Here is a 24,753-nt window from a genome sequence, read left to right as displayed (position 1 = left end):
TATTTTTGTTGCTACTTCATAACTTTAATTTTGCTACCGTTATGAATCGTAATATCCGTTTTCTGATGGTCTTAGTCAATGCCTGTGAAAAGACAACCTTTCCCAAGGGGTCGTGACCCACAGGTTGAGAACCACTGTCCCAAAGCCACATGTGTGACATACACACTTGATCAAATGCATAAATAAACACTGGGGAAAAGAAGCAAGCCAGTAAGCAGCAGTCCTCCTGCCCTCTATTTCAGTTCTTGTCTTGAGCTCCTGCCCGGATTATTCTTCATGATGGATTATGATTAGGACATGTACCCTGGAATAAACCCTTTCCTCCCAAGGTTGCATTTGGTCATGGTGTTTTCTCACAGCAACAGAAACCCTAAGACAGTGTCACTCTGTGCTCAGTGATGAACAGTCAAGACAATTACGAACCAGCACACAGCCCTGCTGTTGAGTTTTCATTCTGGCAGAGGAAGCAACACATTAAATGAATAATAATAGGGAGGAAATATGATCGTATGTTTTGTTCATGGTGATGGAGATCGAACTCCGACCTTGTCTAAATTAGGCAAGTACTCCACCGCTGAGATCCCTCTCTAGGCAGAAACAGTTTGTCATCAAGGCTGGGAAGCTGTGATGTCTGTCTGCACAGGTATATGACAAGCTGGTGTTTGTGTTGTTCTTTACTTGGTTTTGTTTAGTTTAGTTTGAGATGCTTTTGAGACAGGTCTCTATAGTCCAGACCAATATGGGACTCACCGTGTAACCCAGGCTGGGCCTCAAACTCATAGCAATCCTCCTGCTTCATCCTCCCAAGCGTTGGGGTTGCAGTGCCATGCCACATGCACAATGTTTTCTGCCGCTCTGTGCTCATGTGTATGGCTGTTGCTCACCTAACCTGACCCCTGTTATGCTGAATAATTCCCGAGTAGTAAACAGCCTTGTGCTTTCTGTTCTCCAAATAGAAGATTTTTTTGTTGTTGTTGTTGTTACTGAAGAATAGAGTTGCCAAATGTGGCTTCTGGAATGAATTCAGCCTGACCCAAACAGCTTGCAATGTGATACATCACGGCTTGTCACTGTAGTAGTCATACTCCAGCTTCAGCTCGAGCCTCAGCCACTGCCCTGACTCTACACCACAGGCCCAAGCGGTGTGTGTGTGTGTGTGTGTCCGTATATGCCTGTTTGTCTGTATCTGTATGTGTCCTGTCTATCAGCTTGTGGCACCTAGTCAGGTAGATAGGTAGGGACTGCCGTTTGTCTTCACTTTTTATGGCTGTGATAAAACCCACCATGACCACAAGTAACTTGGGGAGGAAAGGCTTTATTTCATCACAGTTTATCATCAAAGGCATTTAGGACAGGAACCTGGAGGCGAGAACAGAAGCAGAAGCCACGAAGAAGTGCCGTTTACTGACTTGCTCTCAAAGAAAACAGACTGTTAAGCTTTAAACACTTAATGGCCTTTCTAGCCCAAAGTTCAAACATGCCTCCCAAAAATACATGGTCAGATCTGTCACAGCATGAGCGGCTACAAATCCCTCTCTTAGTTAGGGTTTCTGTCGCTATAATAAACATCCTGAGCAAAATCAGTTGGGAGAGGAAAGGTTTGTTAGAGCTGATAGTTCTACAGCACACTCCATCACTGAGGGAAGTGAGGACAGGGACGCAGGGAGGAACCTAGAGGCAGGAGCTGATGCAGAGGCCATGAAGGGGTGCTGCTTACTGGCTTGCTCCCTAATGGCTTGCTCAGCCTGCTTTCTTCTAGAAGCCCAGCCCACCATCCCAGGGTAGCACCACCCACAGGGAACAGGGCCCTCGCAAATCAGTCGTGAATTAAGGAAATGCCACACAGGCTTGCCTACAGGCCAGTTTGGTGGGGGCATTTGTCAGTTGAGGTGCTCTCTTCCCAGATGACTGTAATGTATCAGTTTGACAAAAAAACTAACCAGGGCAGGATGTGAGAAACAGAATGATACATATAACTTCAGTCTTGCTCTAGGAGTCAGGGCAGACACCAGGGCCTCAGAGCTGGAAGATCATCAGCCTCTGGTGTAAAATACTCAGAAACCTGTTGACTGTAGAGGTGGGAATATCTGAATCCGATGGCTTTTCCCATCAGAGATGTCGTTTGTGTGTTTTGGTTTGCCACCTGTCATCAGTATGAGCCTTGGGTAAAAGAGGGGTTTCTGCTTCTTAGACTATGAAGAGTAGTTCTGCAAAAGTGGGCATGGTGGCTTGCACCTATAGACCAAACACTCAAGAGGCTAAAGCAGGAAGATTGCCCAGAGTTAAAGGCCAGCCTGGGCTGCATAGTTAGTTCCAGGCCATCCTGTGAGGTACAGTACGAGACCCTGCTTCAAAAGCCAGTACCATAGCACAATACATAATTAAAACATGTATTAAAGAGTTACTACTATCTGATAATAAAAATTTTAATTTTTTTCTTTTTCATTTTATAAAGCGTTCAATAAAGATTAGAGATTCAAAATTTGGTTTGGCTCTTGTCATAGAAAGCTCCCAGCAGGTAAGTTTTTTTTTTTTTTCCATTAATTTAAATATTTATTTAATCACCTTACAGCTTGATCGTGGCCCTCTCCCTCCTCTCCTCCCAGTCCCCACTGTCACTCCCTGCTCCCCTTTTTGTCAGAGAAGGTACCAACCACCCTGGCACATCAAGTCCACACATCTTCTCCCACTGAGGCCTGACAAGGCAACTCAGCTACAGAAAAGGGATCCAAAGGCAAGCAACAGAGTCAGAGATAGCCCCTCCTCCCATTGTTAGAGGACTCACATGATGACCAAGCTGCACATCTGCCACGTATGTGTAGGGTCCTAGATCCAGCCCATGTGTGCTCTCTGGTTGGTGGTTCAGTCTCTGTGAGCCCCTATGGGCCCTGGTTAGTTTACTCTGTAGGTCTTCTTGTGTTTCCTTGACCCTTCTGGCTCCCTCAGTCCTTCTCCCACTCCTCCACAAAACTCTCAGAGTTCAGCCTATTGTTTGGCTGTGAAGTCTCTGCATCTGTTTCCATCAGCTGCTGCTTGAAGCCCCTCAGAAGACAGTTATGCTAGGCTCCTGTCTGCAAGCACAGCAGAGTATCATTAATAGTGTCAGGGGTTGGCTCTCCCCCATGGAATGAGTCTCAAGTTGGGCCAGTCATTGGTTGGCCATTTCCTCAATCTCTGTTCCATCTTTAGCCCTACAGTTCTTGTAGGCAGGGCAAATTTTGAGTTGAAGGTTTTATGGATGAGTTGGTGTTCCCCTCCCTCCACTGGGAGTGGCCCCTGGCTACAGGAGGTGGCAACTTCAGGCTCCATATCCCCTGCTGCTAGCAGTCTCAGCTAGGGTCACCTCCAAAGACTCCCAGGAGGCTCGCCTATCTCAGAGATGACCCCCACCAATTCCCGTTCTCTCTCCTGGTCCTCCCCTCCCCCACCCCAGGTAAGATATGTTAACATTTTTATTAAACTGATAGATGTTTAACTATGTGACTACGTTTTTAGTTATTCTTCTATAGTAGTCAGTTTACTTGTAAGAATATCAGCTATAACATGAAGATCTATGAAGTGTTGAAGTCTTATAGTAACTGTCTCCGTAGGAAGAATTCTACCTATGTATGTTTGTGACCACAAACCCAGGAGTCTCTTGTCCCAGCCTCCAAAGTGCTAGGATTATAGGTGTGAGCCACCATATCACACTGCCGGCTTGCTGATTAGATGAATGTATCCATTGTTATCATTATGATTTACTGTAATTATGAGGGAAATCACTGAACTAGGTCAACACATTTCATACATTATCTCAATGTAATAACTCTGTGAAATGATAGCTGTTTTTCCATTCTCTACACACACAACAATCCAGGATACTGAGGCCTGGAGGAGTTAGGAGCCTTCCCTGGAGTCTCGAAGCTGCTAGGGATGTAATTTTCACCCTGGTTTGTCTGATTCACACTTGCTTTGAGAAACAGGGATATGTCAAGAAGCATATATACTCTGAGATTTATCACAGACTGAACAGTATCTAATTATAAATTGCTGCATATTCATTACTGTGGTTTTTGCAGAAGTAAATTTTAAACATTTAAATATTTATGGTCTTGAATTCCATGTAGACCAGTCTGGTCTTGAGCTTTTGGTTCTCCTGCCTCTGCCTTCTGAGTGCCGAGGTGTCAGACATGGACAAACATGCCCCCAAATACAATTCTTGAAGTGAGTCGTCAGAGGCACTGTTCTAGTTACAGTGTACAGTACAGTGTTAAGTACAGTGCACTCAACAACCACTCTTCCTTCAAAAGAAGGGGACAGTTATAAAGTCACTTCTAAACATAAAGAGGAATGACAACTCTCTCTTTCCCATTTACTGACTACCCACTATATGTCCTAGGAACTGTACCAGCAGGATGTGCTTTACTTTATCCTGTTTAAGATATCATTGGATAACTATTTCATGTTTGTCTTTAAATGGGACTTAGAAAGAGTAAGGAAAGAATATTGTCCAAAACCAGCTGTTGATTCAGCATTGAACCCAAACATATATATGCTCTTTCCTCTTGTTTGTTTGTTTATGACAGGGTGTCTGTGTGTCCCTGGCTGTCCTGCTCCCTGTGTAGACCAGGCTGGCCTCGAACTCAGAGACCTGAGTGCTGAGATTAAAGTTGTGTGCCACCGCTACCCGGCGCTCCACTTCTCAAAACTATGCTAACAAACAAACCCACTTCTTTCTTCCAGCCTGCAGTCAGTCAGAGTCAAGATGCTTTCCAAACCCTTCAAGGAGATGGCTTCAAACATACCTTTTTTGTTGTTATTTTATTCAAGACAGGGTTTCTCTGTGTAGCCCTGGCTGTCCTGAACTCACTCTGTAGACCAGGCAGGCCTCAAACTCACAGAGATTTGCCTGCCTCTGCCTCCCAAATGCTGAGATCACAGGTGTGCGCCAACACGCCTGGCAAACAGAGCATTTTTTAATGGATAGTTTATTCCTTCTCAAGACCTAGTCCAAAAGAACTTAGTTCCTCTGTCTGTCATGCTCTAGTGTGCATACTTTTTCATCTGGGAAGATGAGCTTGTGTTTAAAAATGAAGTTGTGTGCAGTCTGGACATACTTCAGGATATGAGGGAGGCAGGGTTTGGGGAGAGAAGCTAGAGAGATGAGTTGCTCTTCCATGACCCCCTGGAGGCTCACTGTACTCTTTCGTTCTTATGTTTGAAATTTTCAGAGCAGAGAGTTTAATTTCTTTGGAGTGGCTTAGATGTGATACTCCAAGCAAGGGCTTAGACTGAGTCTGTCCCATCCTGTAGGTATTGTTCCTCAGGCTTGGGTTTTGTTTTTTCATTATTTTTTCTTACAGAGTGGAGGATACGTTCTTGGCTTTAAAATAGACCCCGTGGAAAAACTACAGGAATCAGTTAAGGAGATCAACTCACTTCACAAAGTGTATTCTGCCAATCCAATATTTGGAGTGAACTATGAAATGGAAGAAAAGGTAATTTGTTCAATATTGATGATATAGAGTTTGCTGAATTACTTTCACACTACTTATGAAATTCAAAAGTAAGTTCACTGTGTATAAACTTTAAACATATGCAGACCTTAGTCACGTGAGCATGGCCTCAGGCTAGCCATCTCTAATTGGTGACTATTACTGTCTTGTAACTGGTTGCTTCATCTCTCATTCCTCGGTGCCCAGCCTTGGTAAACAGCCTGGTCAGATAAGCTCCCGTGTACGTGGCTCCTCTGATGTAGACAGAATTGAGTCTGTCATTTTATCTACTTTAGTTTTAGGCCGCCACCTCCCTGTTAGTGTGGACAAACCTTAAAGGCTTCATGGACATCATCCTATTCCCTCTTGTCCACAGTGCAGCAAACCCTGAATCTGCTTCATCAATATGGCCCATCTCGGTCCTGTTAATTAGTGCCTCTAGCTTGATAGTTTGGAGACATTTTATAGGTTTCTGTTTGTTCTTTCATTTGTTTGCTGTCTGGCTATTTTCTTGGTTTTGAGTTAGAGTTGGGTTGGTTTGTTTGGGTTTTTTGTTTGTTTCTGTGTGTATGTGTGTTATTTGTTTTTGTTTTTGTTTTGCCAGTCTGGGCTTCAAGCTCCTACCTACCTTAGACTCAGCATCTATAGTGCTAGGATCTCAGACCACATACACTGTGCCCAACTAGTTTTGAATTTTTTTTTTTTTTTTTGAGTGTCATATCTTCATCAGCTGTTCTGGTTGTGGTATCAATCCCTACTCCGACTCCCCGGGTACATCAGCTTTCTTTTGGTCTGCAACCCTCATCATCTGATCTGTTACTAGCATCCTCACTGTCTATGCGGGTACCATTGCCCCAGGCTCTACCTCTGATGCTCCCCTGCTTCAGTCCCATCACTGACCACGCTATCACAGGTTCTCTTGCTCTCTGCTCCCTTGCTAGGGCCCCAATGCATACCCTAATGGCTGTGTCCTGGCCATCCGCTTTCATCGGTATTCTTGCTGGCACACAAACTGCTGAACTGTATCACTATGTCTTCCATCTTCTCTGCTCTCACACTACAGCAGATAGCCCAAGAGAACCAGGAAGCAGGCTAGGCACTAGGAAATTCATGTCCTCTGACTTCAAAGAGGCATTTTACTCTCCCTTCTCTGCATATTCCTCAGCAATACCACTAGCTGCTCCAGCATCATCTTTAGTTTTTATTCATTTTGTGTATGTGTGCTATGGTACATATGTGGAGGTAACATGGCAACTTTCAAGAATCCGCTCTGTCCTATCATGAGGGTCCAGGGACAGCCCATCATGCTGAGACACCGCTCCCTCTCTAGCCCTCCAGCTTCTTTAACTTAGATATTTGAGATGCCTTGTATTGTACATCTACTGTTCTGATCCAAGCACTCTTGAATATTGTCACATAGATAAATAAATAGTAGAGATACAAATTTTTATTATTTGGAAAAACACATTATTTGTATATGTGCATGTATGTATAGGTGTGTGGAAGTCAAAGAACAACTTTTAGGGGAGTTGGTTCTCCCACAAAAGGACTGGAGATTTAGGATCAAACTCAGGTCATCAGGCTTTGCAACAAGCCATAGAGCAAGAGTGCTGGCCTGAAATTGAATTGCTTTTAATTTTTTAAAAGTATTTTATTACATGCAGGATGCATATCTTTAATCTCAGCCTTCAGGAGGCTGAGACAGGTGGGTCTCTGTGTGTCCAAGGACAGCCTAGTTTACACAAGTTCCAGGGCAGCCTATCTACGTAGTGCAACCTTGTCTCCAAGTAAGTTATTATTTACGTGTGGGCATGTGGTTGTATTTGCAGGTACCCTCAGAGCCCAGAAGATAGCATTGGGTACCCTGGAGCTGGAGTTATAAGTAGTTGTGAGCCAAGTGATATGAGAACTAAACTCATGCTTCTAAAACAGCAGCTGTTCTTAACCATCTCTCCAGCCCTAAAACTGAATTTCTTACTTCACAATTTAGCTTCATAATTTCATTACCCAAGTCAGTAGATCTACTAGACCTCAGGCAGAGATTGCTTAAGAGCAGCCTGTGTCTTTCTCAGATGCAGTGTTCTGCTGACTGAGGATTTCTTAATTGTCTCTAGCAATGCCAAAGGTAGCTGTGCTCAAAATATTGGGGTTTTTCTTCCAGTCATCCCTGTGCCAATCCCTTCCTTTCCATTCAGACTGCAGTTGCTTCTGCTGCTGCTACTTGAGGAATGATGTAAAATCAGCAAAGTCTTTGGAACCTGACTTTCATTTCCAGACTCACTGGGCATCTTCAATTTCACGGTTCTCATTATTAAATGCAGATAGCCTCCTCACCTCTACATGTACCTGACCTCACCTCTGCACGTACATGCCCTCACCTCCACACATACAGAGCCTCACCTCTACATGTACATGACCTCACAGCTATGTGTACATAAATGCAGGGTTCACAGTAGACACGTGGTGGCATTGTTCCTCTTCCTGTCCTGTCTGGCTTTCATTTCTTCTCTCCTTTGACCACAGCTCCTCTCTAACTAGCCCTGGTCAGCCACTTGTTCACTTCTCAGCTGCCTTCCACGTTCTTCAGGGTAGCCTTCTCTGACTAGCCCCTTTCTGTCTGAAAGAACAGCAGTTGAATCAAGAGTTTTTTCTTTTAAGACCATGTCTAAGTACATTGAATAGATACACATTTCCTGTTTGGATTGTTCTGACTTCAAATGTGAAGCTTTTACAACTCAAGCTAGTTTTAACAGGAGTAGATAAATTACAGAATGGTTTGGGTGGTTTGCACTATGTACCCTTACAAGTATTTGCAGTTCTCACAGCACGTTTTCCTAAAGCAGTTTGTTTAATATTGACTCTGACATCTTAATTTCTAGCCACAGCCCCTTGAAGCTCTGACTGTTGAACAAATTCAAGATGATGTGGAAATAGATTCTGATGATCACACAGATGCTTTTGTGGTGAGCACCAAAAAGAGCTGTCAGGTTTCTGGTGATGTGTATCTGAGTCATGTTTAATTAGTAATGGTATAACTGTATAAAATGTTGTAAAACCTGATACTTTTGACATGAGTTGAGGGGTTTTTTTTTGTTTTTGTTTTTGTTTTTGTCTTTTTTTTTAAGTGAGAGAATTTCTTTTGTGAGAATACTTTTAAATTCCCAACCTTGGAAAGAGTTTGAGAAGTTATTTAGAGGATTTGATCTGTGGCATGTTAACTAGCATACTTAGTCTTTACTGAATTCACCTTTATGAAATGATTTTTCTTTAATTTACATTATCTTAGAACTATGTGTATTTGAACAATATACTGTTCTGTTTCCAAATAGGTATAATTTAATTAGCCAACATATTAGTAATGTTGGGCTGGGTGTGGGAGCACAGCCTTTAACACCAGCACTAAGGAGGTGGAGGCAGGAGGATCTCTATGTTCAAAGCCAGCCAAATCAACAGAGCAAGTTCCAGGACAGCCAGGCAGACAGGGTTACATAGTGAGACCCTGTTTCAAAAAAAATAAGTAATATGATGCTTTCTAATCTTTCCATATCCTATGGTCTTATGAATCTGACCATTACACATGCAATCCATCCAGTAACAGATAGTTTCTAATAAAGACATGAAATTGGCAGAAAATAGTTAATCATGAACTATTCCAACTGAGTACTGACACCCTGAAGTGATAACTACTTTGGGTCGATATGTTTCTGGTTGTTTTGTTGACCCTTTTTGTTTGTTGTGGTTTGTTTTATACTTACTTGTTTTGTTGGGGTTGGGGAAGACCTGTGGTGGTCCTCGGACAACTTTCAGGAGTTAGGGCTCTCCTTCTATCACGTGGTCCCAGGCACCAAATGCCTGTGTCCACCAGACCTTTAGTTTTTAAATTTTATTACTTTTTAAATTATGTTTTTGTGTATGTTTGTGTGTCATTATGTGCACATAAATACAAGTGCTCTTGGAGACCAGCAGCCTCAGATCCCCGGGAGCTGGAGTTACAGGTGGTTGTGAGCTGCCTGATACAGGTTTGAGAAGTAAACTCAAGACTTCTGGAAGAGCAGTGCTTGCTCTTAGCTCACTAAGCCTTCTCTCCAGCCCCTGGTCCTAAACTCTTGACCCTCCTGCCTCCAAATTCATGTGCTGGGATTGTGGCCACTATGCCAGCCTTCCTTCCTGTTCTGCCATCGTCTTCTAAAGCAGCAGAGAAGTCATGTTACGATCCAGAAACCTTCTGTTTCTTTTCAGGCTAATGATGCTGTACATCAGGTAGAAAGCCTGTTTGCTTAGAGCAGTGGTTCTCAGCTCATGGATCATGCCCCCACAAGAGTTGTATATCAGAGATCCTGCATATCAGATATTTACATTACAGTTCATAACAGTAGCAAGATTACAGTTATGAAATAGCAATGAAATAATGTCGTGGTCTGGGTCACCACTACATGTTTTGTTTTGAAACAGCATCTTAGAGTGTAGCCCTACCTGAGGGAACTCACTGTGTAAACTAATCTGACCTCACACCTGCCTCTGCCTCCCGAGTTCTGGGCTTAAGGGCCTGTGCTCTCACAAGAAATGTGTTGATGGCAGCATTATAGAGAAACTATTAACTGCACAGTAACCATATATGAAAAGAATATAGCTACTAAATCTTTCTGAAAATTACCTGTTCCTTAGGCCCCTGATTTGTTTTGTATGAAACATGTAAAATACCATTTTTTTTTTTTTCTTATAGGCTTATTTTGCTGATGGAAATAAGGTAAGGACATTTACCTATAGTTGATTTTTTTTTTTTTTAAGTTTCAATATTACAGCATTTAGCATTCACTAACTTAGTGAAACATTTTTTGTTTTTTTCCTCTTTCTTGTTTACCTTCTATTCCCTTCTCACCGTGTTCTTACCTACCCCAAAGCAACAAGATCGTGAACCTGTGTTTTCAGAAGAACTGGGGCTTGCAATAGAGAAATTGAAGGATGGATTCACACTACAGGGACTTTGGGAAGTGATGAGTTGATCTTGAGTTGAGCTGGATTTCTATTTAACGATATCTCAAGATTAAAAGATACCACTGCCTGCTATAGGCATGAAATAATTTTTATATTTATTGCTTTTATATTTTATGTTTTAAGGAAAGCTTTTACTAATTAAGGAAAAGCTCCTTAATTTTAGAAAACTCCCAGCTTTCTAAAAATCATATTTGAAATTGTAACTGAAATGTACCTGGTTTATAAATGTTTATATTATACCTAATACCTGTAAAATATTGATTCTCAGATATTAAGTGTATCATGTTGGATTTAATAAAGATTTTTATGCAGCACCACCTAATGTTTTGAAAGTATTATTTAAAAAAATAAGTCTTAAAAAAATAATCAAATACTTATAAACTACAAACCTGGCTAAAATATATTTTATCACAGGACTCTAAATGTAAAACTGTAATTCAAATCATAGTTCTATTTGTTTGTTTGCTTGTTTGTTTTGAGAGTGTCTTCCTATGCAGTCTGGTTATCCTGGAATTCACTATGTAAACCAGGCTAGCCTTGAACTCAAAGATATGCCTGCTTCTGAAGCTTCCTAAATTATAGTTTTTAAACATATCATTTTTAGGGGTTCGTTTTTGTAAAAACTAAACATTTTAATTATATATATCACTGCAGAATGCGGGTCTATAAATGTCATGATGGCTTTGGCAAGAATGTATTTTGCTTTATAAGGAAATTGTTTGGTTCACTCACTGACTCTTTGTTTATATACACTGAGACTCCTTTGAAGATTGCTCAGATAACATGGGCAGACCTTTCTGATGTCATTCATTTTAAACTGAGTTTTGGCTATAATGACAGTCTAAAAACATTCATGAAATCTTAAAACAACTACTTAGCCAAAGGCAGCCATTTTCATTAGTGAAAAAGAAATGAACACATAAATACATTTAAAATAAGACGTAATGTACAATCATAAACAAACATTCATTACAACCTAGTGCTGCCCTGATTCATTAAAAATTGATGAAAAAAGCTACACATGGGTTTCTTCATTTAAATGAAAGGTTTCTGTATACTTAATGGATATGTATAATAATCAATATTTAGAGATTACAAATAAAATGCCATAAACTAAACACTGCTCACTGGTATTTGAGCAGACGGGATGCTAAAATGACCCACCAACAAAGAATAATTTTAAACGTCATACCCTGGTGTTTGCATCTGACTCATTAATCTCTTCAAATGTTAGGTGTTACGTGTGGAGAGAAATGAATCATTTATTGTTTATCAAGGAGAGCAGCTGTTAGCTTCATCCAGTGTGTTAAAACCTTTAATGACATCTATAAATGGAAAAAGAACCAGGGAGTTCTCCCTTCAGCTGTCATTCCAGCAGCTGGCCGTACCATCAACTCACTGTGATAGAAAAGAAAAAAAAAAAAAAATGCCCTGTATGGAAAGACACCTTAAAGCTTGAAAATACATAATTCCCTGATTTAGGGATATTTGCTCATTCAACAAATATTCACAGAGCATCCATGAGGTCTAAGGACTAGATAGAATGAACACACAGACCCTCAACACAAGAGGCAGGCCTTCACTGAGCTTCCATCTGGGGGCACATTTAAGAGCACCAGCCATTGAAACTTTAGCATCTTCACAGCTCTGCTAAGTTCAGAATGTAACAAAGGACTTGAAAATGTTTATAATGCCATCTAGATATAAATGAAGGGACAGTTGGGGGAGAAGTGCAGGGTCTATTCACAGAGCCCAGACTGCCTTAAATTCACTGTGTAGTTGAGGATGATTTTTGGCCCTCTGCCTCACAGGATCACAGGTGTGTGCCACTATGCCTGGATGAGTTCTTTGAAACCGTGTCTTCATTCCAGTTGGTGTTCCATTATCAACAGCGTAAATTATGACTCCAGCTTTACATTTTCTTTAACAATGTCTGCTTTCTCCATGTTCTAGATGATACAGTAGCTCAACCCTGATTTTACTCTTTGGGGAAAGCATTTTTCTCATAGGATACATCTGTTCTGTTTTTAAACTTTTTACTTTGTGAAAGGTACACTTCAGCACTTAAAGTCACAAAATATTCCTACTATGTATGTGAGTCTTTTCTTTCCCCAAAGACTTAACTGTTTTTCTTTGGTCTTGATTCCTTTTTTTAACTTTTGCCTTTTTTTAATGTCTATTTTTTATTAATAATTCAACTTACATCTGAGTCATAGGCTCCTTCCTCCTCTCTTCCCAGTCCCACTCGCTCTCCTGAATCCCTTCTTTCTTATTCCTCAGAATATGGGAGTCCCCCTACCCAGACATCCCAGCTCATCTATTCACATGAGGACTGAGTTTAAACTTTGTCTTTTATCTTATTTTTATTATTGTTACTTCACATCCCTTGTATGGCAAGATAGAATGTGAATGGATTTGATAATTCAGTAGTAATTAGTTTTCCCACCTAGTGATAGATATAATTTAGAATATTTTAGAAAATTAAGTTTCTTTGAATCTGTTATTTCAGTTATGATGGAGGTATCATTTAAAAGTTCATTAAATAAGTATATAAAAATAAGTACATTATGTTGCCTACTTGGAAAAGAAAATTCTGTTTTGAATAGAAAGTGACATTTTGTGTTTTAAACACTCACTGCTTATGAGAATTAAAATGAACTCACCTCGTATTCTTGACCTTGGCATCATTATTTCAGATAGCCAAGTAGCTTGACACTAGGCCATTTTTAGAGGAGTGACTCATTTTTATGATCCATTTTTTTTTTCCTATTAGTTCAGTAAGCATTTTCTTGCGGACGCCCTTTATTAGCGTATCTTCCAAGGTTTTCTATATTTCAAAGCTTTCGGCCTCACCTGAACGTCTTGTTTCTTAGCACTTTCCTTATTGACCAGAAGTTCCAGTTGTTACTTTCAATCTCAGACAGCTGAACAACACTCCTTTCCAAACCAGCTCTCCTAAATTCCGGTTGGTAGAGCCGGTGTCTATATTTAGCCGGTGGGATTAGATTGCAAAGGCTTCAGGCTGCGCAGGGCACACTGATCTGCCTTTTTACAGCTAGACCTGTGTGCAGCAAGGAGCGAAGACCTTCAGTGTCCTCTTCCTTATCCAGGTTCCTCACAGGATGGATTCCCAGCGGGAGCTTGCGGAGGAACTCCGGCTTTACCAGTCCACCCTTCTTCAGGATGGTCTAAAAGATCTCCTGGAAGAGAAAAAATTCATCGACTGCACCCTGAAAGCGGGTGACAGGAACCTTCCTTGCCACAGACTGATCCTGTCCGCTTGCAGCCCTTACTTCCGTGAGTACTTTTTATCGGAAATTGAGGAGGAGAAGAAAAAGGAGGTAGCGCTTGAGAACGTGGACCCCGCCATCCTCGACTTGATCATCAAATACCTGTACTCGGCCAGTATCGACCTCAACGACGGAAACGTGCAGGACATCTTCGCGCTGTCCAGCCGCTTCCAGATCCCGTCCGTGTTCACCGTCTGCGTGTCCTACCTGCAGAAGAGACTGGCTCCCGGCAACTGTCTGGCCATCCTGCGGCTGGGGCTTCTCCTCGACTGCCCGAGGCTTGCCATCTCCGCCCGGGAGTTCGTGTCGGACCGCTTCCTGCAGATCTCCAAGGAGGAAGACTTCCTGCAGCTGTCCCCGCAGGAGCTCATCTCCGTCATTTCCAACGACAGCCTCAACGTGGAGAAGGAGGAGGTGGTGTTCGAGGCAGTGATGAAGTGGGTGCGGACGGACAAAGAGAACAGGGCGAAGAGCCTCAGCGAGGTGTTCGATTGCGTTCGTTTTCGCCTCATGGCCGAAAAGTACTTCAAAGACCATGTTGAAAAGGACGACATAATTAAGAGCAACCCGGAGATCCAGAAAAAAATCAAGGTTCTGAAGGATGCCTTCGCAGGCAAACTCCCAGAACCTAGCAAAAATGCCGAGAAGGCGGGGGCGGGCGAGATGAACGGTGACGTTGGCGACGAAGACCTACTTCCCGGTTACTTGAACGATATTCCCAGGCACGGGATGTTCGTTAAAGACCTCATCCTCCTGGTCAACGACACAGCCGCCGTGGCCTATGACCCCACGGAAAATGAGTGTTACCTCACCGCCCTAGCGGAGCAGATTCCCAGAAATCATTCCAGTATCGTTACCCAGCAGAACCAGATCTACGTGGTCGGGGGGCTGTACGTGGACGAGGAAAACAAGGATCAGCCCCTGCAGTCATACTTCTTCCAGGTAAGGAGGCAGAGGCCGGATTCGCCATCCCTAGCCAGTTTGTGATTGTTTGGGGGGGGGGGGGGGGGGGCTGCTTACATATTGCTCACATTGATAACCTCCTGTGCCCTCTTAACTCTGATACTTAAGAGTGTTGGCAGAAATACTTACTATTTAATAAGACAATATTTAATAAAAAGGTGTGGTGAAGGAGTCGTTATACCTAACTCACTCTTTTCTTTCCACTCTTTTTACTCCAATGCTGTTTAGGTAGCTGCTGGTAATTTTAATCTTTCAGAGCTCAGTATTTTTGGTAAAAAAACTGAGTTTATAATCTTTAACACTATTACCAGATAAATAGGTTAGGATCTTTTCCTAAAGTTATTTGCCTATAACACAGTGCTTTACACATTGCAAGGAAGTTGGGATTTGTCTGCTTTTCTTTTTCCCTTTAATTGGAGCTAGTTTAGGGAAGTAGCATTTCATTTCCTGTTTATTGTTACTGTATTAAAGATTTTATTGAAGAAAATGACTCTTGGATTGTGCCAAAAAAAAAAAAAAATCTGTCTCCACAAGTGTCACACTTGAATTGCATTTAGAAGACATTGTCTATGATGTTACATTTATTTGATTTGAGAGGTAGATCATTATAACTTAATTATCTGTTTGGTGTAACCATAAAAACTTCCAGGAAAGCAAAATCCCCCTAAACTAACCAACCCTTTCTAGTTTATTTGAGGAGAATTTGCTTCATACCATTGATGCGCTGTACTTTGCAGTCACTCGGTGACTGAACCCTGAACCTTCAGTATTGCCAATACCAATACTTTGTGAGTTGGGGTTAGATCAGTGAGAATTTGTTTAGTTCCTGACTAATTGTGGCCTGGGGTTTTCAGGTACCTAAATTGGGAAGACCAGAGATAAGCAAGGGTAGAATGTCATACCACAGTCACCACATGCTCTCAAAATACACAACACACCATGTGTTCACAAAATCCTACCTATCACCAGCTTGCTCTCATGTCAGAAAAATGCAGTCATTATGATGTATACTAATCACGGTTCTTGATTTTCTAAGTTCTAGTGAAAGACACTAGCAAAAGTATTTGGATCTGACTCAGAAATCTCCCCAAACCCTAATTTCAAATTCAGATTAACTTTAGAAATGGCAAATTCAATGAAAAAGATTGTAAGTGTATCTGGGAAGTAAAAAATATCAAACCACAAATGGATAAGTAGGCACAGACAGACAGACAGACAGGTCAGACAGACATATAACCATAGCTTCAGGGAACAGTTACAGGATAGACTAAGTCTCAACACCCCTGCGGGCTTATTCCACTTTATATTAGTGTGCTGACTATAAGGCTGGGGACCTAGCTCACTGTTAAGAGTTTGCACAAGCACACACACACACACACACACACACACAGGCACACATACATGCACACACACACACACACACACACACCTTTTAAAAATATATCCAGAGTCCACACCCTCTTTATTTTCAAGTACTCATTTTAATATTTTTTCTCTCCATCCTATTACTTCCTTTTATCTTTATTATGCATCAGTTTCCAAATGAGATTATATGTCTGAGCATGAGACAAGGGCACCTTTCTCGCTACTTCTAAAAGGCACAAATGTAGAACTGAATTAAAAATCATAAAAAAGAGCTTTGTATGCGGATTTTAGGGTTTTTTTTTTTGTTTTTTTTTTTTTTTTTCCTGCTTGGCTGCATGTATTAAGTTCAGAGCGAATTCACATTTGGCATGTGCTACAGACAGACAGTGGGAATTTCTGGCCTCATTAAGATTCCCCTCTTCCGTGGAGTTAACAGATTGATCAGGTTTTAGACCGCACTAAGCTGCGAGCTATTCTAGGTATAAACCCTCATTTTAACAGCAAGGCAAGTGGGGTCTAGACAGGTTAAACAGCCTGAGAGCTCAGCCACTAAGGGGGCTGCCTGGCAACCTATTGATCCAGCGCTATAGAAAATGTTCCCGGGGTAAGATGGGAAGGTTGGTACTGCATATCTGCACGGGAGCTTTGGGACTGTGATAAGCTGTTGATCCATTTAAAAAAAAAAAAAAAAAAAGTACCCAAGCTACATGAGACCCTGTCTCAAACAAACAAGAAAACACCTATAGATTTATTAGAGAGTGTGGTGTTGAAAACCACCTAAAAAGCCATGTGAAGGCAGGCAAGTGATTTAACCTCTCTGTGCCTGTCGGGCAGCCAAGTGAGATTACATTCTGCGCATTTTGTTCAGAACTTTTCACAGAGTGAGACTTCTATCAGTGTTTATTGTTATTTCTCCTCTGTCACAGAGGACTCCACACATGCACACACACACCAGCTGTGTTAGGAATCCCCTGAGCTACATACCCTTAGCCCTACAACACCTTCTTGACCAGAAGGGTTTCGTTTTGTTTTTCAAGAATGAAAACATTACAGTCACAATCTAGATGCGGAAACGAGTGACTGCAAAGCTGACCCTGGGCACCCGGGGATGAGCCCTAGGTCACGGGTGTCCTTTGGTCCCAGAACTTTCACTGGCACTGCTGGCCAGTGAGACAGAAAGACTTCCACAGAAGCCCCTCCTCCTGGCTGTCCTAGGTTCACAGTGAACCCCAGTTTGGAGCATTTCCCCTCTGCTACCTGGCACAGGAAGCCGCAGCTGCCCCTCTCAGAGCCCCCTCGGCAGGGCTGCCCTAAAATGCAGAAAGGAGCGTGTGAAGGCTTTAGAACGTAAGTGCCAAACTGAAGGCCGGGCAGACGAGAGGGGCCTAGTCCAGAGCGTGGCGCCGACAGGGCAGCAAGGCGAGTCACTTCTTAGCGTAAGCCAGAAAGAGGGTATTTACGATGGCTCTGCCCAAGACAAGGGTATTGAAATGAGTCTTTCCTGTACCCAAAACAATAAAACAGAAGGAGCCGAGGCATGTTTAAGAGACGGAAAAAGTGCTCTCGCCCAGCCTCTCAGTTGTCTGCGGACTGAGCGACAAGTGCAGCTGTGGGAGTGCGTTAAATATAGCATGCAGGGCTCATTGGTGTGCTGTGAGCCAGACAGCCGGCCTTTCCCCGGTGCCTCCAACGTGTTAAGATTCCTTGTTTCAAAACAAGGAACAAAAAAACAAGGATCAAAAAAAAAAAAACCTTAAGGGAAAACCCCCCCCACCAGGGAAAAATTGACGAGAAACCTCACAGTTCTACCTAACCTAGCAATTCTATTTTATTCTCTCTCTCTCCCCCTCCCTCTCTCTTTTTTTTTCCTTGAAGTCTTTTTGGGAGTTTAGGCTTTGGTTTTGTTTTTTTTTCATGAGCCAAGCAGGTTTTCTCATTCTTTTTAGACATTTTGAGCTAAAATATTCCACTTTAGGATTATAGTTTTGCAAGATCTTCCACCATCTCTGTAAATTTTGAACAGTACATGAAATCTCGAGTCCATTTCGGCTACGCCTGGTAACATTGTTCTACCAATCCCCATAACTCATGTTTTCTCTTCAGCTTGACAGCATAACGTCTGAGTGGGTGGGACTCCCACCGCTGCCGTCAGCCAGGTGTCTGTTTGGTCTGGGAGAAGTAGATGGCAAAATCTATGTGGTGGCCGGCAAAGACCTTCAGACAGAGGCTTCTCTGGATTCCGTATTGTGCTATGACCCTGTGTAAGTTGACATCACATTCCCACAATGTCTGTGCTCCGTAAGCATGCCTACTAAAAAGTCACATTTTCACCGGCTGGGACAGAAATCCTATCATCATCTCATTCCAGGGCTGCGAAATGGAGTGAAGTGAAAAATCTCCCTATTAAAGTTTATGGCCATAATGTGATTTCACATAATGGGATGATCTACTGTCTAGGCGGAAAGACAGACGACAAGTAAGTGCCCTAAAGCTTCCTTTTGAGTTACATTCACGTGAGTATTGCAAGGGTTTCTTCTCTGAGACTACTTACTGAAACGGGACTTGGCTCTCTCAATGTCATATCTCGCAGATAAAAACGCAAATAAAATTGTGAAAAGTTATTAGAGGGAATTGTAATTATTTTTCGCAGAAAAAAAAAATGTTTTAAAGTCACTAGGCCAAATAGATAGGAATGAGCACCATACCTCAACCACAAGCACCCTGATGGTGGGAGAGCGCCACCTGGGGCACAGTCCATTCTCTGTTTAGCTGCTTTATAGCCACACTCCACCACAGCACGACCTAGTCAGTGAAACAGACGTAGATTAGCATTTAAGGTTTTTATTTTGATATTGTTCTTGTGCGTGTATAAATAGTGCGGGGCGCACTTCCCGAAGCACATAGATGGAGCTCAGGAGGCTGCGCTGATGAGCTGGTTCTCCTTCCCCCATGTGGGATCCAGGGCCCAAACCCAGGGCATCAGGCTGAAGGGGCAGAGGCACCCCTACTTGCTAAGCCATCTCTCTAGCGCCAGTGGAGAAAAAGGTTCCACGTACTCTTTAACGTGGCATTGAGCTATATCCATTAGCAAAAAGTACACAAAAACAATGTGGATTTGTACTTTATGTGCATGAGAGAGAATTCATATCCATTTGAAACTGAAGGGCACAGTAACTGAAAGGAGCACAGTTATTTCTCCAGCAAGAGAGAGTTATCCCTCTCAGGTCTCCCACTCGCTACTTGGAGCTAGTCCCTTGTGAGAAAACCAGGACACATCATCTCATCATGTATGGATGCATCTTGGCTTTTAAGCCAGGAGTTCTCAATCTGTGAGTCACGACCCCTCTGGGGGCTGACTGACCCTTTCTTTCACAGTTGTACCAAAAAGAAAGTAAAACATGAAGTCCTGTGTCAAGCAAAGATCTCTGTATTCTGGAGTTAGTTTTATTCAATTAAAATGATAATACAGCACAGAAAATGTGACCTAACAGGCAAAGATTTTTTAAAATTCTGTCCCTCCATATTCAAAGAGTGTATATCCTGAAATGAAATCTCTTCCTTAATCTTTGCTTTTTCCATCAAACAAACAATTAAGGATGTACATGGATTTTCTCTCTGATTAAATGGAATGAACAATCTCTATTAAGTGCATTATGATTGTGGGAACATTGGAATTCTGCCAAAATGATTTAAATCGTTTACTTCAATAACATTAGTAGCCAGAAAGTCAATGTTAGTAAGCAGTCATGTCTTCCAGAAATAACATATTAATCTCAAGAATCTTATTACCTAGACAGCATTGCCTAGCAAATGTCAAAGTCAAGAACTTTGAAATGAATCATTAGCTAAAAGTAGGGCTGAGGCTGAGGTGTAGCTCGATGGCACTTTCTAGAACATGGACGGCCTAGAGTCCAATCCCAAGTACGTGGAGCCAGGCCTGGGTCTCACACTTAAGGGCAATTCCAAGTGCTTGGTGGGAGACTGGGGGGACACACTGAATTGCCCCTAGTGGACATGATTTTCTATTCTGCTCTCACCAAGACCTTGCCATAGTCAAGTCTTAAAGGAAATGTTTACATCTGGTCTTTTTTTTTGCCCTTGGCATTACCAAACTGTTTACTACTGGGAATTCAGAACTATTGATCAGTTATGGCCAACTTCAAGAAACCTATCCTGGCCCATCCTGAGAATATTTTGGATGAGTCCAAGTGTTTCTGCTGGCAATTAAGCAAATAAAACTTCTCATCATTAATCAGCCTACATGATTACTTATGTAATCTACAGTCGCAATGGTTTTTCTAATATGGGTCTTATATAGGCTAGACTCATTGAGAAAACCTTTTTTTTTTTCAGGGTTTGAACTCAAGGCCTCACGCATGCCTCATTAGCACTCTGCACTAAGCTACACCCCTTGCCCTAAACTGCCCCAGCTTCCTTTAAATGAAGTACTACATACTCAGAAATAGCAGTGACTCATTACAGTTGCTTTCACAGAAGGTTCTTAAAAGAACATTTATTGTCTTTTACGTTCACAGAAAGTGTACAAACAGGGTATTTATCTACAACCCCAAGAAAGGAGACTGGAAAGATCTGGCTCCAATGAAAACCCCTCGTTCCATGTTTGGAGTGGCAATCCATAAAGGCAAAATTGTGATCGCGGGAGGTGTCACGGAAGATGGCCTTTCAGCTTCAGTCGAAGCTTTTGACCTCAAAACCAATAAGTGAGTTGCTTTGCTCCAGCGTATGAATCCTGTATGAGCCTGTTGCATTTGAGTAGCAACCACGAGTTCTCAGCTGTGGGGTGAGGAAGCCAGAGAGCCTTCGGTGAAAGAGGAAGTATTTCCAACCCCCCACGCCACGTGTTCGTAACCAGGAATGTAGACTCACGGGTTAAGATTGGCATATTGTTTGCCTCTCTGCACTCTGACTCCATTCAGCCACTTTGCAAAGGCTTATTACCTCTGAAAAACTGTATAAACACAGACCGATTGGTATGTCATAAGAACTGGTGGGGAACACGTAGTTTAAAGATTAAAAGATTAGGGCTGGAGAGATGGCTCAGTGGTTAAGAGCACTGGCTACTCTTCCTGAGGACCCGGGTTCTATTCTCAGCAACCATACAGTAGCTAAAAACTGTCTATAACTCCAGATCCAGGGGATCTGACACCCTCACACAGACATACATCAGGTAAAACCACTAATTCACATAAAAATAAAAAAAATTAAAAATTAAAAATTATATATATATATATATATATATATATATAAAGAATTAGCCAGGCATGGCAGTGCACACCTTTAATCCCAGAATTTGGAAGGCAGAGGCAGGTAGATCTCTAGTCTACAAAGTGAGATCCAAAACAGCCAGGGCTACACACAGAGAAACCCTGTCTGAGGGGGAAAAAATTTAAAATATTTTTTTGGGGGGCATGGGCATATGGCTCACAACTTTAATCCCAGCACTTGGGAGGCAGAGGCATGTGGATCTCTGAGTTTGAGATGAGCCTGGTCTACACAGAGAAACCATGTCTTGAACAAGCCCCCTCCCCCCAAATTAAAAGATTTTCACTTGTTAACAACTACTATTCATAAACTATGAATGCTTTGTAAGTTTCTTAATTTTTTACTTTTAAGTTTTTATTGGATTAATGTGAGAAGATTCTTGACTGATATTTTTATATAAAATTAATCTAAAATTTTAAGCTTACACACTTAGGTAAATACACACCTAGGTAAGTTTTCTATTCTTGCATTAGGGATAAAAAATTAGAGCAGTGTTATTACTTTTTTGAAAAATCCAAATATATATGATTATTAAATAATTTTCATATCTGCAAATCACAATGAATTTTCACAAAACTACCTTTTTTTGGATTTTGTTTTTGTTTTTTTGTTTTTCGAGACAGGATTTCTCTGCCTTGGCTGTCCTGGACTTGCTTTGTGGACCAGGCTGGCCTTGAACTCATAGTGATCGGCCTGCCTCTGCCTCCCTGAGTGCTGGGATCACAGGTGTGCATCGCTATGCCTGGCCAAATCTAGATTTAAATGAGCATTAGAAATGATGTTTAGCAGAGCAAGGTGGTACATGCCTGCAATCCCAGCAGTCAGGGAGGCAGAGGCAGGTGGATCGGATCGCTGGGAGTTGGAGGCCAGCCTGGTCTACAAAGCAAGTCCAGGACAGCCAAGGCTACACAGTGAAACCCTGTCTCCAAAGACAAAACAAAATTATGTTCTTGAAGACTAGATGTAAAGGGTAAGTGCTCCAATGCATAAAAGCTTAAATCTGCTGAACTCAGTGGGGCACAACTTTGATTGGCAGTATTAGGGAGTCAGAGGCACACAAGTCTCTGAGTTCCAGGCCAGTCAGAGCCACAGAGTGAAACTGTGCCACAAACAAGTGTAATCCGGCACACGAAACTATAAGCCCCGTGGCTTTAGTTTCACACCTGTTTCACACCTGCACACACAGAGACACACACCCATCTGGTGAAAAAAATAACAAAATTACACCAAAATGCTGTGTTTCTGTACTTTTTATACTTACTGCATTTTCAATAAACTACCTAGATGGGAAGTGATGACCGAATTTCCCCAAGAAAGAAGCTCTGTCAGCCTGGTCAGCCTGGCGGGGTCCCTGTATGCCATTGGCGGTTTTGCGATGATTCAGCTGGAGTCGAAAGAGTTTGCACCCACTGAAGTCAATGACATATGGAAGTAAGTTTCCCTCAATCTAATTCTCTGAACCAAGTAGTAAGTCAGATAACCGATAAGCAATTCAGCCAGATTTTCCCATCACGCAAGCTACAGCTCAGTGGTAAACTATACATTCCAACCTAACTCAACTTTCGAATCTGCCACTTATTGACCAAGTGCTGCTTCTGTTAGCTGTGAGACTAAGGAAAGAAGTCATCCAGACTGGTGTCTTGATTTTCTGTTGTCTTTTTTTAACATTATTTTATGTATATGGGTGCTTTCTGTATGCATGTCTCCACACCGCATGCCTGTGCAATGCATTTTCAGGCCAGGAGAGGGCCCTGATCCCCTGTGGCTGGAGACACGGACAGCTGGGAGTCACCATGTGGGTGCTGGGTCCTCTGAAGAACAGCCAGTCCCTCTACTGCTGAGCCACCTTTCCAGCCCTAGGCAGGTTTACTTGTAAAATGAGTAAGGACAGTTGAGCTCTTCTTTAGTCACCCAGTAGGGCAGAGAGATTTGCTTTCCTTCAGAATAGTTCATTTCCTAAGAAAACATAGAAGTAGGGGCCAGAGAGATAGCTCCGTAGTTAAGAGCACTTGCTGCTCTTCCTGAGGACCTGGGTTCAATTCCCAGCACTTACATGGAAGCCCATATCTTTCTATAACAGCTCCAGAGTTTCTAACACCCTCACACAGATATACATGCAGGCGCATTAAACACCACTGCACAATTAAAAAATAAATCATTTTAAAACTATTTTAACAAAAAAAGCACTGAAAAAATGTTTAGACTAGTGTCTTACTTGAGTTCATTAAGTATAATTTATTTTTCCAATTTTTTTGATGATTCAGTTAGTAAACACTTTTTTTTTTCTTTCAGTTTCTTTGAGATTGGTTTTTTTGTTTTGTTTTTTTTTATAACAGCTCTGGCCATCCTGGAACTTGCTTTGTAGACCAAGCTGGTCTCAAACTCAGAGATCCACCAGCCTCTGCCTCCCCAGTGCTGGGATCAAAGGCTTGGGCCACCATGTCTGGCAGTAAATGCTTTTTTAAAAAGAAAAAAGTGAAAGTAGCTATCCATTTTACCACCCAGACAGCTGCTGGGCAATTCTCCCAAGTATGCAGCAGTTACTCAACTGGACTATTTTAGTCAGAGAATGTTTTTTAAAGGGCAGGGGACACTCTTACCATAGTGTCGGTCAGATACAGTAAATATCAAATGGAAACCAAGACCTATCCGGGAAGTCACAGGAGCCTAAGTGTCCCATCAGGATGCTTACTGCGCTAGCCCAGACACTGTGCTTGCCATCTGACTTTCAGGACGGGGCTCTGGGGTGCCTAAGGAGAAAGTCCATGCTGCACGCGCTCCTAGAAACAGCCACGCTCGTGCTCTCCCATCAGCCCAAAAGCCAGCCTTACTGCCACGGCCGGAGGTCTTCAAGGGGCCTGGTCTCAGGCTGCCTGGCGCCCTGCTCTCCAGAGTACGGCTTGTAGGGCACCAGTACCATTGGCTTCCCTTGGGACTGTTGGAGGTGCAGAATCTCGGAGCCCACCTCAGACTTCCTGAATCAGAAGTGGCATTTTAACAAGACTCCTACTTGCTTCATTGGCATTAGTTTGTGTCCACTCAGTGAAGGCGGAGCACTGCACTTGAGACCCAAAGGTGGCTATTATCTGTTCTAGACCCAAACCAGCAGGTGCTTTATTCCCTGCTGGTAAGCAACAGGGCTGAAAGGCTGGCAGCTTCTCCAAATCACTCTTAGGTGCCTTAACATTTCCTGATGGGCAGACAGTTCATGACAGGGCACAGGGTACCTAGAGCTCTATAATTCAATCTCATGTATGTATACATACATACACTTTTAAAAATCCTTCCCTTATGATGTAGTAACTACTTGTGTTGAGGAAAAAGTGGCTATAAAACATAGTCCATTGCAATCTCTCTTTCCCTCAAAAGAGATTAAAAAAAAA

The 24,753-nt window shown here is 42.3% G+C and overlaps 1 protein-coding gene across 3 annotated transcripts in view; it reads left to right on the top strand.

The window, feature by feature from the left end:
- Nucleotides 1-24,753, top strand: part of LOC129671454 (Bardet-Biedl syndrome 5 protein homolog) — a 42,046-nt gene that overhangs the window by 14,678 nt on the left and 2,615 nt on the right. For 2 of the 3 annotated variants that reach the window (XM_055600454.1, XM_055600455.1), the window contains 9 exons: nt 2,456-2,518; nt 5,343-5,477; nt 8,354-8,437; nt 10,198-10,221; nt 13,580-14,701; nt 18,191-18,348; nt 18,456-18,563; nt 20,623-20,808; nt 22,655-22,801. In XM_055600454.1, coding sequence (XP_055456429.1) covers nt 2,456-2,518; nt 5,343-5,477; nt 8,354-8,437; nt 10,198-10,221; nt 13,580-14,701; nt 18,191-18,348; nt 18,456-18,563; nt 20,623-20,808; nt 22,655-22,801 — 2,027 coding nt within the window. Of the gene's footprint in view, nt 1-2,455; nt 2,519-5,342; nt 5,478-8,353; nt 8,438-10,197; nt 10,222-10,375; nt 10,787-13,579; nt 14,702-18,190; nt 18,349-18,455; nt 18,564-20,622; nt 20,809-22,654; nt 22,802-24,753 lie in introns of those variants that run through there. The other variant, XM_055600456.1, reaches the window with a different exon arrangement.

This window comes from Psammomys obesus, unplaced genomic scaffold (genome assembly GCF_907164565.1).
Source record: "Psammomys obesus unplaced genomic scaffold, mPsaObe1.curated_primary_1811, whole genome shotgun sequence".
In the NCBI taxonomy this organism is placed as follows: Eukaryota; Metazoa; Chordata; class Mammalia; order Rodentia; family Muridae; genus Psammomys; species Psammomys obesus.
The sequence above is the reverse complement of the archived record's forward strand: the minus strand, read 5'-3'. Positions and strand labels throughout refer to the sequence as shown.